We start from the raw sequence: 16,638 nt of genomic DNA on the forward strand, positions 1-16,638 counted from the left end.
TTGCAGATCAGTGTCCATGTAAACAAAAAAGGGCCCTAATTGAGGGGCAGGCAAGAGCTCTCAGCTAGATCTCCATGAAAGAAATTATGATTAATTCAAAAAGCATCTATAAGACCTATCCAATCAAATAATATATTATCAATGGCACTTAGTTCTTACAGGAACATTGAAATTAAAAAATACTGTACAACCATCTTCTCAAATGCCAGGGAATCCAACTTTGCAAGCCAAACCAGTTGTCTCAAATTCAATTATAAGTTTTCCTTCTGCCAAAGAGATATGTTTTCTGTTTAAAGCAAACTGGAGCCCATGCTCCATACTTGATCAGATCATGGTAAAGTCAGTTTAGCCGCTGAGAACTAGATACTGGCAATCCAGACTGAATTCACAGAGAAGTACAAACTACCTAATATTGAAAACACAGGAAAGTTATCGAAACTGGACATCCTTCTAAAAATTTTTCACCCAAAGACCACCACAGACATAAGTATAATGTTCGTTCATGAAAATTACTAAAAGCCTTGAACAGTTCAGATGACAAATATTATTCAATCCGGCTTTACTGCAGTTTAAACTGAATTGGATTCTAAGCAACTCCAGTGAAAGTATTAGAGAATATAGTAAATATATGATGGACTTAACAAAAATACTCTGTGCTGCTTCCTCTCTGTGCTTTTTAAAGTGAAGCCTAGAAGCAATCTAAGTGTCCATAAATAAGGGCTTGGTTAAATAAATTATGATACATTCTTACCCTGGAAAATGCAACTATTAAAAAGAATAAAGTAGGCCCTAGATACTGACATTTTTTTTAAAAGTCCATGATACCTAGTAAGTGAATACCACAAGTGGCAAAACACGTAGAGAATTATTCCATTTTGATTTTTTTAAATCTATTTTTAAATACCCTGTATGTTCATATATGCCCAGCAAAAACAGCTGAAAAAGATCTGACAAATTGCTAACAGTAGTAACCTCTAGGGACTGACTGAAACTAGGAGGCAATGAAGGAGTGACTTTCCCTTTTTCCTTTGTGGACTTCTGGTTGTTTATATTTTTTTGCCAGTAGGGGTAACCTCTGTGGTTGAAAAATAACAACATAAAAATAGTAAAAGTAAAATAAGATGAATTACACAGATCTACGTATCAGATACTAACCAAAGTGATCTTTCTTCTTAAATGCTACTGTATGCTTAAAACTCCAGAGAATCTAATTCATTCTTTCTCTATTATATTTTACTAAAACAAATAAAAATCACCACAAGTCCCTAATAGTTTTCTCAAATGCTTTCTATACACACACACACACACACACACACACACACACACACCCCACAGGCCTGGTCATAAGCATAGCTAACACACATGGAGCTTATTCTACACTAGGAACTGTTGTAAACACAGTAAGTTTTAACTTATTTAATCTTCCTAGCAGGCCTGGTGCAGTGAATCATGCCTGAAATCCTCGCATTTTGGGAGGCCAAGGCAGGAGGATTGCTTGAGTTCAGGAATTCAAGACTAGCCTGGGCAATATAGTGAGCCCTCATCTCTACAAAAAATACAAAAAATTAGCTGGGCATGGTGACTCACGCCTACAGTCTCAGCTACTCAGGAAGCTGAGGTGGGAGGATCGCTTGAGCCTAGGCAGCAGAGGTTGCAGTGAGCCAAGAATGCGCCACTGCACTTCAGCCTGGGCAACAGAGCCAGACCCTGTCTCAAAACAAAACAAAACAAAAACAAAAACAAAACAGTCTTCACAGCAACCTTATGAAGTAAGTACTACTATAATATTATCTTCATTTCACAATCGAAGAAACTGAGTCCAAAGAACTTCAGTGAGCCGCCTAAGCTTACACAGCTAACAAGGGGAAGAGCTAGGATTCAAACCTAAGAATAAACTCCAGAGTCCATACTCTCAACCACTATGCTTCCTGTCTCTCAGTAATATGTCAGTCTTTCTATATGAAAGCCAAAAGGGGTTACAGGTAAAACTCAGCTAGCTAATGTGCTCCTTGAAGCTGGAAGAGATGCACACTTGGCTTTTTATGGGTGAATAATCCTACTTATGTCATTGTCAAGCTCCAACCCAAGGCTCAAGACTGTATTAAGGCTCATAACCGTGTGGGAAAATTCTCGACACACTCAATTATAGTCCAAAGTCCATACCTGACTCCACAGTAAATCACTAAGCCTAAGATTTAGGTCAGAGATCCAGCTAGACAAACGATTTGGACAAATCTCTACCCCAACTCAAAGCAAGAGAACTCAGAAACTTTTGCCCAACATCTTGACAAGGTAGGTTTTCGTTTTGTTTTGTTTTAGTTCTAGGCCCACTTTAGATTTAAACAGGGAAAGAATAGGAGTTGTCTCTAACTTTGCTTGAAGACTTCAGCAAGAAAAGCTTTTTCTACATGGGCTCAAACAGAAATTGGCATTTATCAGCATCAGCAAAGTTGAACATCCTGGCTTAAGGAGACAAAAATAGGCATCCTTGCTTAAATTGTGTATTTGTCCAAACATGTTGACCTTATAATTGTGGAAGAAAAAAATGGTGCGAGGAAGAGATTTAACCTAATTTGTAAATGTGCTCAGCCTAGATACACACCTGTCCCAAATGACCTACTGACTCCACTTTTGTGCAGGGACAACATGAATTACAATGCCTTTTTTGTTTTATTGTTTTGCCCTCAAGTGGTCCCTACTACTGTTTGTAAACAAAATCCTCTCACTACCTTTCTTCCACCTGTCATACACACACATCTGATATTTACATAAACAAGAAGAAATGAACGGGGAAACTGGAGCTTTGGGAGGAATTCCTTACCCTCAGCTTTTGACCCAGTGGTTGAAGGAGGTAGTATGCGGGCTTTCAAACTTCCCCAAATAACCCAGGCAGAGAGGCTGGGTGCGCGAACCCAACCCAAAAGTTGGCGCCCATTCTGGGTCTCTGAAAAAGGCCAGAAAGCCCTGTTGGGAAGAAGATGAGATGCCTTCCACCCAGCAGCCACCCCCTCCCGAGGAAGCACAGCCCACGGGGGACAAAAGACTTTCCAGATTGATCGGGGGCGGGAGGAGGACTAGCTGGAGCTGGGATCCCCCCCCTCCGGAGCCAGAACCTGGGAAGTCTTTGGGGCAAGAAACGATAAATTATAGGCAAGAGCCCAACCCTAGATGCCGGGGCTGGGGTGAGGACGGGTCCTGCCCGAGAGGGAGCGCCGGACTCACCTGGAGAAGGCGAAGAGGGGGCCTCGCTGGCAGGTGGGGTCGGGGGAACGCTGCTGCTGCTGCTGGGGAGATCGGGGGTCGGGGTCCGGGGAGTCGTGGGCGCCGGTACGGTGGTCGCTACAGGGGTGGTAGGCACCGGGCCAGTGATCGTCGAAAGGGTGGTCGGCGCGGGTCTGGTCGGCGCCTGAGAGGTGGTCGAAGTGCGTTCCGCCGCCGGAGGGGTAGTCGGCGAGGGGCCGAGCGGCGCCTGAAAGGTGGTGGAAGCGGGTCTGGCTGTCGTCCGAGGAGGGGTGGTCTCCGGGGACGGGGCTGGAGAAGTCGCAGCCAGGGGTCGGTGGACGGTGGCGCGCAGGGGCCCGGTCCTCGGGGCCTGGGCCGTAGGAGCCGTCGCCCTAGGGAAGGGGTGGCTGGGCTCGCCCCACAACCCAGGGCCCGGCGACGCGTCCACCTGCCCCGCGGCCCCGCCGCCACCGGTGACATTCCCCGCCGAGGCGGCTGAGGCGGCGGCGGCGGCGGCGCAGCACAACAGGGCGAGGCCGCCCAGGCTCGGCAGGCTCCTCATGGCGCGCTCGGCTCCGCCATTCATTCATTCAGCCAGTCGGTTGGTCAGTCATCTTCTCCTCGCTGCAATCCGACCAAAGAAGCATCCGCAGCCGCCGCCGCCACCGGGCGCACCATCGCCACCTCCCTCTGACAGGCGGCCGGCCCCGCGGGCGGGCCCCAGCGCGGAGGGAGCGACCGGACCAAGCACGGACCGCCCGCCCCCCTCGATTGGCAGCCGCGCCTAACCAATGGGAGGCCAAGGTCGCCCACGTGATCCTCCCGCTTCCCGGCCTCTTTGTAGGCCCGTGGACCAATCAGAGGACGTCCTGGAGAGGGGGCGGTCCGTTAGGCGGGAGAAGGGTGGTGCGAGCCCAGCTACAGCCCGCCGGGCTCGCGGCGGCCCCGGCTTTGTCTGCCCAAGAAGTGGGGCGCGGGCCTGGGGCACCGGGCGCCGCGGAGCAGACAAAGGATGCGCCCCGCGCGGCCAACGCCGGGCCTACTCATCTGCACGACCCGGGGGTGGATCAGCACTCGGGAGCGTCTCCGCCCTCCTGAACAATGGGGCGCCGGCGCAGTACCCCGGCTCGGGCGGGGACCACGCGGGAACCCTGCGATGGGAGAGGGCGGCGGCAGCGGTGATGTAGAGCTTAGCATGCCCTCTGCTGCTCCAGAGAGCCTGGTCGCAGCCTTGCGAGGTCTCTGCCGCCATTCCCATTTCAGAGATGGGGAAACTGAGGCCCTTGCTGAGGCCCTCTCTGAACCGAAACCCACGCCCTCACCAGAAACCTGCTGTAGGCCAGGTGGTGTGCCAGGCTTTACGAGGGGGCGGGACCGGGCGGTGGAGACCCCTCAGGGCAGAAGGTGCAGGCTTCCTGCGTGGAGGAGACAGTCTCGCAAGCACACTTCTCTAAACCCCGGAAAGAATAGGATCAGAGTTGAACCTCAACTTGATGTCTCTTGCTGAATGGTTTTGTCGCTTGAGCGCGGTTTTTTCACCACTAAAATGGAGATGATAGGACACCCCTCACCCCGCTCACAGAGCTGTTGTGAGAATTAAGTCATGGACATAAAGGGTTTAGCCCAGCCCCTGGCCCACTGTTGTAACCCTCATTATTGCTAACTATTCTCAGCATTCTGCGCCAGGGCAAGCCTAGGATTAGAAAGCAGCCCCAGGCCACAGCCCTTCAGTGCCCCCAGAGCCTCCGGCTGATTGCAGGGATTGGGGTGGGGCTAATAGCCGAGCTTGACCCTGGATGACATTAAACCCTGGATCAAGCTGGAATTCGGACACGCAGCCTCGCATCATCCGCCCAGGATCCGACCTAGGTCAGGCGCTGCTGCTTCGGCTCAGCAGCTTCCAGGGGGAGCCAGGCAGGGCGGGTTTGTCATCTGATGGGGCTTAATCCAAGCCGCACTGCTAACCCAATCCCGGCCTCCCCTACGTGATGTTTGGCTTTGTGTATGGTTTCCCATTAGTCACTGGTCTTCAACCAGACCGGCAGGATGAGATTTATGTGTGAACCTGTGTATGTTAATGAAAGCATGCATTTATTTTCCTGCATGAACAGTGGCGGGGGGGGCTGTGTATGAATGCATAAACATGTTTGTGAGTCTTGTATGTATGAGTATTGTATGTATCTGCGTGAGTTTATGAGTATGGGAGCGTGTATCTATTTTCATACATTGTGTGTTAATGATCTGTGCATGTGTACTGGTGTGTGTTTTTGTGTATTTTCTGTGTTTTTGCATTTGTGGTTATGTATGGGTGTGTCTTGATAGGTCTGTGTATATAAGACAGCGGGAATGAGGGAGAATGTGAGTGTTCTGTCTTCAGGACCAATATTTAGCAAGCACTAACCAAGGTTCTATTTTTACTTTGCTTTGGAAGTATTCCCTTGCTGATCCTCCCTGGCCCTTCAAACCCCAACCAAAATGCCACATTCTCTAAAAGACATTCCTGGATTTGAGTGGGAATTAATCTCTCCCTTCTCATTTCCCCACCACCCCTTGTTTATGCATTGATTACAGCCCTGATCTACCAATTTACCTCATCCTTGCCTCTTCCTAAAAGGATTAAGGATGGCTTTCAGAAATATATACAACAGGATAAATCGAATTGCCCACATGGCTTTATTACTTCTCATAGGCATGCATCAGCCTTAATACTAGAACTTGTTATTTATGTGTCTGTCTCTTACATCAGCTGTTCTCCCTGTTCTCAGTACCTAGCAGGGGTAACACATGTAAGTGCTAACCCATGCTGGTTAAATTGAATTAATTGAAGTCTTGTGGTGCTTGTGGGAGGAGCTAGTGTCTTTAGAGTCAGACAGACTTGGTTCGTGACTGCAAACTCTGTGACCTTGGAGGAAACCTTTCACCTCTCTGAGCCTCAGTTTTCTCTTTTTTTTTTTTTTTTTTTTTTTTGAGACAGAGTTTCACGCTTGTCACCCAGGCTGGAGTGCAATGGCGCCATCTTGGCTCACTGCAACCTCCGCCTCCCAGGTTAAATCCATTCTCCTGCCTCAGCCTCCCGAGTAGCTGAGATTACAGGCACCCACCACTAGGCCCAGTTATTTCCTGTATTTTTAGTAGAGATGAGGTTTCACCATGTTGGCCAGGCTGGTCTCGAACCCCTGAGATCAGGTGATCCTCCCGCCTAGACCTCCCAAAGTGCTGGGATTACAGACATGAGCTGCCGCCCCAGGCCAGTTTTCTCATCTATTAAATGGGGCCAATAAATCGTCTCTCATTTGTTGAGCTAAGGATTGAGGAGAATGGTTTTACAGAGCCTAGCACACAGACAGTGCTCAAGCTGTGTAGGTTCACATTTTTGTTATACCATTGCTAACTTTGAGCCTTGTTGGCTGAAGGACCACAGCAGAAACCCCTGTCCCATAAGTTCCCCATCAGGTGACATGGCCTGACAGTTGCCCTACCTGATATTTCCAAATGATATCTGAAAAGTGCTGGGTTGGCCCTGAGCTTTGCTGTATCAGAGGTTCTCTGGCAAGGGGGAAAAAGCTGATGCAGCTTCTTGGCCAGGAGAGACACAGAGCAAATGACTAGAAGACCTTGTCTAGTGATTCAGGTCAGCTTGCTGCCTTAGGCGAGGATCATCCATGCCAGGGCTTTTAAGATGGGATAATTAGCCTGTAATATGTATGGAAAATGTTGAATTTTTTGAAAGATATTAGTAATTTAAATGTATTAATGTCCATTCAACATTTAATTCTTAAATTTCCTTCATCTTAAATCTTCCTTAATCTCTAAACTACAAGATGACTTTCTTAGGAATTATGTTTGTGTTTAAAAATTGGAAACACCTTACATATCTGCCATCAGAGAAAGGTATTATTATACCAGTTAAACTTAATCATATAAAGTCATTGTACGTGTAGCTATGAGGACAATATAGCAAATATTAATAGTAAATAATTGAGCTCATAGTCTGTGCTAGACACTATACCAAGAGCTCCATATGAATTATTTTGTTTAATCCTAAGAACCCCAGGAAGTAGGTACTATTGTGTCTTAGTCCATTCGGGCTGCTGCAACAAAGTACTGTAGATTGTGGCTTGTAGACAACAAAAAATCTCTCTCTCTCAGTTCTGGTGCCTGGGAAGTCCAAGATCAGGGCACCAGCAGATTCAGTGAGTTCCCTGGGTGTCCTTTAAAAGGACACTAATTCCATTCATGATGGCTCCGCCCTCATAACCTAATCACCTCCCAAAGGCTTCCAAATACTTTCACATGGGGTGTTAGGATTTCAACGTATGAATTTTAGAGGGACACAAACATTCAGTCTATAGTCTATTATTATCTGCATTTTACAGATAAGGAAACTAGGACGCAGGTTAAGCAACTTGCCCACGGTCACTTAGTAAATAATAGAGCTAGAAATCAAACTGAGGCTGGCTGGCTCCCACTGACACCCTTAACTATAAAGGGAAAATACTTATAACTGTAAGAAGAAAAGAAAAAAATTATAGCTGTGACACTCTGTGTAATAGAACATCAACTGGCACTTTTTCTGTTGCCCCAGAACTGTAGCTAAGGCCCATGAGACCTGGAGCCAAAGGCTTAGGGAAGGACCACAGAACAGCAGGAGTCAGAAAGGGCCTTGCTGGAGCCAATGTGCAGCCTGACTTTCCTCCTAGGCAAAGGAGATGCTGTAAAGGGCCCCATCTGATTTCTCACTTTATAGTCAGCACCTAGCACAGTGTCAAATACGCAGAAATGGCTCAAGAATTGTCTGTGAGCCAGGCGCGGTGGCTCACGCCTGTAATCACAGCACTTTGGGAGGCCAAGGTGGGCGGATCACAAGGTCAGGAGTTCAAGACTAGCCTGGCCAGGCTGGGCACAGTGGCTCATGCCTGTAATCCCAGCACTCTGCGAGGCCAAGGCGAGCAGATCAGGAGGTCAGGAGATTGAGACCATCCTGGCTAACATGGTGAATTCCCATCTTTACTAAAAATAGAGAAAATTAGCGGGGTGTGGTGGCGGGTGCCTGTAGTCCCAGCTACTCTGGAGGCTGAAGTAGGAGAATGGCGTGAACCTGGGAGGCAGAGCTTGCAGTGAGCCAAGATCATGCCACTACACTCCAGCCTAGGCGACACAGCAAGACTCCATCTCAAAAAAAAAAAAAAAAAAAGACTAGCCTGGCCAACATGGTGAAACCCCGTCTTTACTAAAAATACAAAAAAGTTAGCCAGGTGTGGTGGTGAACGCCTGTAATCCCAGCTACTCGGAAGGCTGAGGCAGGAGAATTGCTTGAACCTGGGAAGCAGAGGTTGCGGTGAGCCGGGATTGTGCACTCAAGCCTGGGCAACACAGCAAGATTCGATCTTGAAAAAAATTTTTTTTAAATTGTCTATGAAGTCTTATGATGTGGCAGATGCTGTTCCATGAGTTTTACATTCATAACACATTTATTCCTCAAAGACAAGGCTATCATCTGCACTTCAAAGAAGAGGAAACTGAGCCTCCAAGAGCTTAAGGGACTTACTTGCCCAAGGCCCTTGTGACTCAAAAGCCCAGGCTCTTCTCTATCACTACAGTCCATTAATGTGGCCGCTTGCGTTGCACATAGTAGGAAGTCAGTGAACACATACTAAAAGAAAGGCTACACATGCACCAAATTTAACCCTTCTGCTTTAGAAAAGAGAAGCTTTGGGAGTGAGAAAATAAAAGAAAGCATAATAATATGATAGATATGGCTCAGCAAAATAACTTCATCTCCCAGACTCCAATAAAACACAGACACCTTTCTCTTTTCTGGTTTCATTGAAACAGCAATGCTAACATGGACTATTTCTAATCCTGCTGGAGGCTGGCCTCCTATCAGATGTGGCTAAATGCAAGGTTTGGCATCTTCTGCAGACAACTGTGGGATTATGGGGCCACTGTTCACAAAGTCGGCCCAGCAAAGGACACTAACAGACAAGTCACAGAAAGGAATACAAATGACTAAGAAATATGAAATACTGCATATGCAACTTGAGTAATTAAAGAATTGCAAGTTGAGATAAGGAGTTGCCATTTTTTAACCTATTGATTTGGCAACAATTTTTACAAACTGGTAATACTTGTTATGGTTTCTCACTGTTGATAGAAATATAAAGTGAAACAACCTTTCCAGGAAGCCTTAAAAGTGTTTATACTCTTTGACCCATCATTTCCACTTTTTTTTTTGAGTTGGACTCTCGCTCTTTTTGCCCAGGCTGGAGTGCAATGGTGCGATCTTGGCTCACCGCAGTCTCCACCTCCTGGGTTCAAGCGATTCTCCTGCTTTAGCTTCTCAAGTAGCTGGGATTACAGGCATGCACCACCATGCCCAGCTAATTTTGTATTTTTAGTAGAGACGGAGTTTCTCCATGTTGGTCAGGCTGATCTCGAATTCCCAACCTCAGGTGATCCGCCTGCCTCAGGCTCCCAAAGTGCTGGGATTACAGGCGTGAGCCAGTGCACCTGGCCCATTATTTCCGCTTTTAATAATCTATCCAAAGGTCAGGCACAGCGGATTATGCCTGTGATCCCAACACTTTGGGAAGCTGAGGTGGGCAGATCACTTGAGCCGAGGAGTTCAAGACCAGCCTGGGCAACATGGTGAAACCCCATCTTTACTACAAAAAAAAAAAAAAAAAACAAATACTAAAAATTAGCTGGGCATGGTGGTGTGCACCTGTAGTCCCAGCTACCTGGGAGGCTGAGGTGGGAGATCACCTGAGCTTGGGAAGTCGAGGCTGCAGTGAGCCATGATCATGCCACTGTACTCCAGCCTGGGCAACAGAGGGAGCCCCTGTCCCAAAAAGAAAAAAAAAAAAAAATCTACCCAAGGGAAATAAATAATCAGATGTAAATATATATGTACAAAAATGTTCACCAGTGTTAAATAATTATAAAAATTAGAAAAATCTAAACAGTTAACAAAGGATTAGTTGAGTACTTTGTGCTCTATGATGTTTCTATGTAGAAATACTATACATCTATAAAAAATGATACGTACCTGCCCAGCGCTGCCTGCCCAGCACTGCCCACCCAGTGCCTGTCCCCAGACTGAGGCCCAGTCCCCTTTGCCCTTGTCCATCAAAGGTGCCGCCAGCATGTCTGACAAACTGCCCTACACAGTTGCTGACATTGGCCTGACCACCTGGGGACACAAGGCCCTAGACATTATGGAGAAGGAGATGCCGGGCCTGATGGGCATGCAGGAGCTGTACTTGGCCTCCAGGCTACTGAAGAGCACCTGCATTGCTGGCTGCCTGCAAGTCACTGTGGAGATGGCCATCCTCATTGAGACCCTCATTTCCCTGAGTGTTCAGGAGCAGTGGTCTAGCTGCAACATCTTCTCCACCCAGGACCATGCAGTGGCTATCTTTGCCAAGGCTGGCATGCCAGTGTTCATCTGGAAGGGCAAAACAGATGAGGGGCACCCATGGTGCATTGAACAGACACTGTACTTCACGGACGGGCCCCTCAACATGATTCTGGATGATGGGGGTGACCTTACCAGACTTGTCCACACCGAGTACGTACCCACAGCTCATGTCGGGCATCTGAGGCATCTCTGAGGAGACCAAAACCGGGGTGCATAACCTATACAAGATGATGACCAATGGAATCCTGAAGGAGCCTGCCATCAACGTTAATGACTCCATCACCAAGAGGAAAACTGACAGCCTCCATGGCTGCCCGGGAGTCCCTCATAGATGGCATCAAGTGGGCCAAGATGTGATGACTGCCAGCAAGGTAGCAGTGGTAGCAGGCTATGGCGATGTGGGCAAGGGCTGTGCCCAGGCCTTGCAGGGTTTTGGGGCCCATGTAATCATCACCGAGACTGACCCCATCAGCGCACTGCAGGCTGCCATGGAAGGCTATAAGGTGACCACCATGGACGAGGCCTGTCAGGAGGGCAACATCTTTGTCATCACCACAGCCTGTGTCAATATCATCCTTGGCCGGCACTTTGAGCAGATGAAGGATGATGCCATCTTGTGTAACACTGGACACTTTGACGTGGAGATCGACGTCAGGTGGCTCAACAAGAATGTTGTGGAGAAGGTAAACATCAAGCCCCAGGTGGGCTGGTACTGGCTGAAGAATGGGTGCCACATCATCCTGCTGGCTGAGGGTTGGCTGGTCAACCTGGGTTGTGCCATGGGGTGCCCCAGCTTTGTGGGGTATAACTCATTCATCAACCAGGTGATGGTGTAGCTTGAGCTGTGGACCCACCCAGACAAGTACCCCATTGGGGTTCACTTCCTGCCCAAGAAGCTGGATGAGGCAGTGGCTGAAGCCCCCACTGGGCCAGCTGAATGTGAAATTGACCAAGCTAACTGAGAAGCAAGCCCAGTAGCTGAGCACATCTCATGATGGCCCCTTCAAGCTGGATCACTACTGCTGCTGAGAGTCCGGCCTGCCCTTCACCTTCCAGCTGCTGTCCTTGCTCAGGCCCCATCTCTCCTCCCTAAGAGCAAATGGCACCAACTTTGCAATTGATTTGTCAGTGTCTCCCATTGATGGGGCTGGTCACTCAGTTTTTGGCTTCTGCAGCATCCCTCACACTATATCAAGTGTGGCAAGGGGAATTGAGAGGCCTCTCATCAAGCCCTGGTCATGATAGAGGTACAAGGGAGGCATCCACAGGGAACCATGAGTTGAATGGTCTTGGAACTGCTCACTAAGTCAGTCCTTCCTTAGTCTGGAAGTTGGTAGTGGAGTCATAAAGCCCGTGTACCTTACCATTCAGGTAAGGTTCCGGGTCTGTGGACTTATATCCGTGTGCTTGGTTTATAGGTTCAGTGGTTCCTCAGCCCATGGCAAATGAGAAGGAGCTACATTGAAGGGCAAAGAGGAACTGTTGTTTGACTTTTCCTGAGAGCCTGGCTTAGGGCTGGGCCTTCTCTTATAACAACCTTATAACAATGAGGTTGGTACTTTTAGTCCCTGTTTTACAGGGGTCAGAATAGACTTTAAAGGGATAACTGAGAAAGCACAGAGAAGTGACAGCACAGAGGGGCCATAAAAACATAAAAGCAGGCATAGATCTGCTACTACTTGTAATAAGATGGTTCCTATCACAACCCTGGGTCAAAAAGATAATAATTTGGTTTATAATGTTAAAAGAAAGCAGGAAGGTGGGTAAATAAAAATCTTGGTACCTGAAAAAAAAAAAAAAAAAAGATGATACTCAGGCACAGTGGCTCATGCCTGTAATCCCAATGCTTTGGGAGGCCCAGGTGGGCAGATTGCTTGAGCTCAGGAGTTCGAGACCAGCCCGGGCAAAATGGTGAAACCCCATCTCTACCAAAATACAGAAAAATTCGCCTGGCATGCTGGTTGCACCTGTAGTTTAGCTATTCTAGAGGCTGAACTGGGAGGATCACTTAAACCCCAGAGGTGGAGGTTGCAGTGAGTGGAGATGGTGCCACTGCACTCCGGCCTGGGTGGCAGAGTGAAACCCTGTCTCAAAAAAAAAAAAAAGATACTTATGAAGGAAATTCTTACAATATAAAATTGTGGAAAAAATCGTTAATATAACTATTTATGCCATGACCCCCAATTATGTAAATGATAATATGTGCAGAGAATAAAATACCAAAAGGAAATACACCAAAATGTTAACATTCTTTTCTTCTGAGTGACTGCATTATGGATATTTAACTTTTTTCTCCTTCATAGTTTTCTGCATTTTCCAATTTTTTTATAGTGAGCACTTATTACTCTCAAAAATCAATAACAATCAACAATAGAATTAATTTGAATCTGGAGATATGTCTCTGCCAACCACATCCCTGACCTGCCCTCATGGTATCTCAAGATGATGAGAGGAAGAAAGGCTCAAGTTGTAAACCCACACTAAATGCAAGGCACCATCCCCAAACAATGAAGCTAAATGTTGAAATCTTGCTTCAAAGGTCCTCTGATGCTAAAATAAGCCCAGAAAAGCATTTGCTACAGTTCTTGGAGATCTATTGAAGGACGTCATTCACAGTGGGCACCAAGTCAAACCCTCACTCGTCATCAGTGTTGGCTGCAATACAAAGAATTTGAACCATTTGGGGGAGGAATAGGGTTGGAGCTTCACAAATAACTCTATCCCTTAGGTTGCTATCATTGTAATGAAGGGGATTACTGACAGGTGCACAGCACAGAGCTTTCCCAGCCATCATCTCATTTGAACTTGGCAACAACCCTGGAGGAAAGATGTTGATAGTAACAACAACAACAATAACAACGATGACGGAGACTTAACATTTACTGAATACTTATTATGTGCCAGGAATCAATTCTAAACACTTCACGTACATTGTGCCTTTTAATTAAAAAGCAAAAACAAAACAAAACAAAAACAGGGGCTTGCTCTGTCACCCAGGCTAGAATGCAGTGATATAATCATAGCTCACTGCAGCCTCAAACTCCTAGGCTCAAGTGATCCTCCTGCCTCAGCCTCCCGAGTAGCTGGGACTACAGGTGCACATTACCTTTTAAAAATTTTTTGTAGAGGTGAGGTCTTGCTATCTTGCCCAGGCTGGTCTTCAACTCCTGGTCTCAAGCAGTCTTCCCCTCAGCCTCCCAAAGTGTTGGGATTTCAGGCTTGAACCACTGTGCATTCCCCTTTTAATCTTTTTAGCCTTATCTATGAAGTAGAAAGAGTGATTACCCTCACTTTAAAAGCTAGTATGTTGTCACTCAAAGTAGTCAAATGACTTGTCCCAGATCACCATGCTTACAAATGAAAGCATAGAATTTGTAGTCATTTCTTTAGACCTCAGGTCCAGATTTCCACAACTGCCTACTGTTGTTCCTCAGCTTTAAGGGTTTTTTCATTGCTGTATTATTAGAGGAGACAGTAGTTTAGCAGTAAAGAATGCCAGGTTCAAATCTGGTGTTTCTAGCTGTATAATCTTGGACAAGTTACTTTAGCTCTGTGTCTCAATTTCCTCCTCTGTAAAACGGGGATCATAATATTTATCTCATAGGCCTCAAAGTCAAATGAATATAAAGCTTTGAGCCAAAGTCTGCCCCGAAATGAACACTCAGAAGACCTTGGTACATGTCTGATTTTCCTATACCTTGCCTTCTCACATAGATGGTCAAGGTCAGGAGGGTACAATGTCCTTGGGTTCAATGCCCAGAACTTCTAGATTTTTCAGAAGAGTCATACTCTCTGACTTCCATGGCCTCGGCCCTCTTGAAGAGCCTCCTTTGCTGGAGCGTGTGCCTGTCAGAGGGTAGCTTCTAGGACTGAGAGAGTACTTGGAGGAATGAGCACTTGACTCCTTCTCAGAAATCCTTAGGCTTTTAGGACTATGATGCCCTTTGTTGAACTATTTGAGGTAGCTGTGTTGATTTCTTGCTGGCTTCTGGGGGCTGGATAATAAGGAAATCCACTTCTGGAAGAGCAACTGTTTCCCTGAAAAGACCACAAAAATGGCAACTATCACAGCCGGAAGGGGACTTGGCATCAGTCCTTTCAAACATGTCCTTGTACAGATAATTAACCAAGAACTGCAGAAGTAAAGCATCTTGATAAGATCCCACACTGTCAAGAGCCAGGGTCATATTCATCATCAGACTCAAATCAGTCCATACAAAGGAGGCAGCTCAGGGCCAGTGAGAGGCCTAGAGTCTACTGGCTGGACACTGATGGACCTTCCCACCTTCTGACTCTGGCCCAAGGCTCTCTTTATGTCCCCAAGCTCCCTCTCCAGGAACTTCCCTCCTAGAATCACAGAAATGGCACTCCACTGCCAGCTTTTTAACAATGGCCAAGGCAAGATTTTAAATAATGACAATACCAAGGCGGGAGGATCACCTGAGGTCAGGAGTTCAAGACCAGACTGGCCAACATGGTGAAACCCCGTCTCTACAAAAATACAAAAATTAACCAGGCATGATGGCAGGCGCCTGTAATCCCAGCTACTCGGGAGGCTGGGACAGAAGAATCTCTTGAACCCGGGAGGCGGAGGTTGCAGTGAGCCGAGATTGTGCCATTGCACTCCAGCCTGGACAACAGCGCGGGACTCCATCTCAAATAATAATAAAATGATAGCAATAATGAGGATCTGCTCTCAGGCAGCAGTTGGGACGTTAGGAATTACAAAATCTTCCAAATTAGGTCACATTCGTGTAAAGGAATTAGAAACATCTTTCCCATTTCTTCAGGCCCAAATTAGAACAGCCTCTGCAGAGGGTCCTGGTAGATCAGTCCTCCTCTCAGGCCCATGGGTCTGATTTCCTTTCTCAAACAGCCACCAAACTTTTCTTATGATTATGGAGTGTTTATTGGGTGTGTGCAATGCCTCAAGTGCAGTCTGGAATTTGGAACTGTCACATACTGGCAGCACAACCTCTTTAAGAGGCAGGAACTGGTTATCTCTGCCATCCGGTCCCATGTTGGGGAACTGTCTATGAATCAGCTAAGATGGGTTCCCAGCCCTCCATCTATCTCCCTTCAAGGTAAAATGGGCTAGTGGGGAAAAAGGTCCATGATCTAGCAGGCCTGGCTGGTCTACTTCCAGCCTATGTTATTTAGAACAAGAATCAACCTTTTTAAGCTTCAGTTTTGTCATCTGTAAAATAAGTATACAATACCTGGTCTACCTATTGTGTTGCTAGGAGGATTCATTCATTCATTCATTCATTCATTCATTCATTCAGCAGAAATGTATTAAACACTGATACAGAGATACCCTAGTGAACAAGACAACAAAAAAAGGTGCATACAATATAGTAAGATAACCAATTAACAAATAAATGGGTAAATAATCAAGATATTTACAGGTTAAGCAAGTGCTACGAGGGAGATAAAAATGGTGCTGTGACACAGAATAACATCCCCTTAGAGTGATCAAGGAAAGCCTTGCTGAGATGTGACATTCAACCTGAAAGCAAAAGGAGACAACTCTGTCAAAACTGGAAGGAACAGCAAGTGCAAGACTTTGAATCTGGAAAGGAACAGAAAGGAAACCAGAACGGGTGAAGCATATTAAGTGAAGGAGAGAGTGGTACAAGCTAGAGTGCAGGACTCTGTAGCCAGGAAAGAAGACTGGGCTTCATTCTAGGAGCAAAGAGAAGTCAGGGAGTGTTTTAAGCGGGGAGATGAGGGCAGATTATACAGCAGCAGGGACAGAAGCACAGACGGCAGTCAGAAGGCTGAGTTGTCCAGGCTTGAGAAGATGGTGGCCTGGACTGGCTTAGAGGCAGATTCGGAATCTGTTTTAGAAGTGGAATTGTCAAGACTTGCTGTTGGATTGGGTGTAGGGTGAAGGAAAGACAGAAATAAAAAGTTACTCCTAGATTTTGGAATCCACAGGATCACTTACTCACTCATTCATTCAACAAACATCAATTAAGCACATATATCTGCCT

At 46.6% G+C, this 16,638-nt stretch overlaps 1 protein-coding gene and 1 pseudogene across 2 annotated transcripts in view; one reads left to right on the forward strand and one right to left on the reverse strand.

Moving 5' to 3' along the window:
• Positions 1–3,950, reverse strand: part of MEGF9 (multiple EGF like domains 9) — a 115,733-nt gene extending 111,783 nt beyond the window's left edge. Inside the window, exons 1-2 of one of the 2 annotated variants that reach the window (XM_030919568.1) lie at positions 3,223–3,950; positions 2,822–2,944 (exon numbers count right to left, since the gene is read on the reverse strand). In XM_030919568.1, coding sequence (XP_030775428.1) covers positions 2,822–2,944; positions 3,223–3,808 — 709 coding nt within the window. In that variant the 5' untranslated portion in view covers positions 3,809–3,950. The remainder of the gene's footprint in view (positions 1–2,821; positions 2,945–3,222) is intronic. The other variant, XM_010372015.2, reaches the window with a different exon arrangement.
• A 6,417-nt stretch (positions 3,951–10,367) lies between these two features.
• LOC104669134 lies at positions 10,368–11,671 on the forward strand (annotated as a pseudogene).
• The last annotated feature ends 4,967 nt before the right edge of the window (positions 11,672–16,638 follow it).

Source organism: Rhinopithecus roxellana, chromosome 16, assembly GCF_007565055.1.
Source record: "Rhinopithecus roxellana isolate Shanxi Qingling chromosome 16, ASM756505v1, whole genome shotgun sequence".
Classification (NCBI taxonomy): domain Eukaryota; kingdom Metazoa; phylum Chordata; class Mammalia; order Primates; family Cercopithecidae; genus Rhinopithecus; species Rhinopithecus roxellana.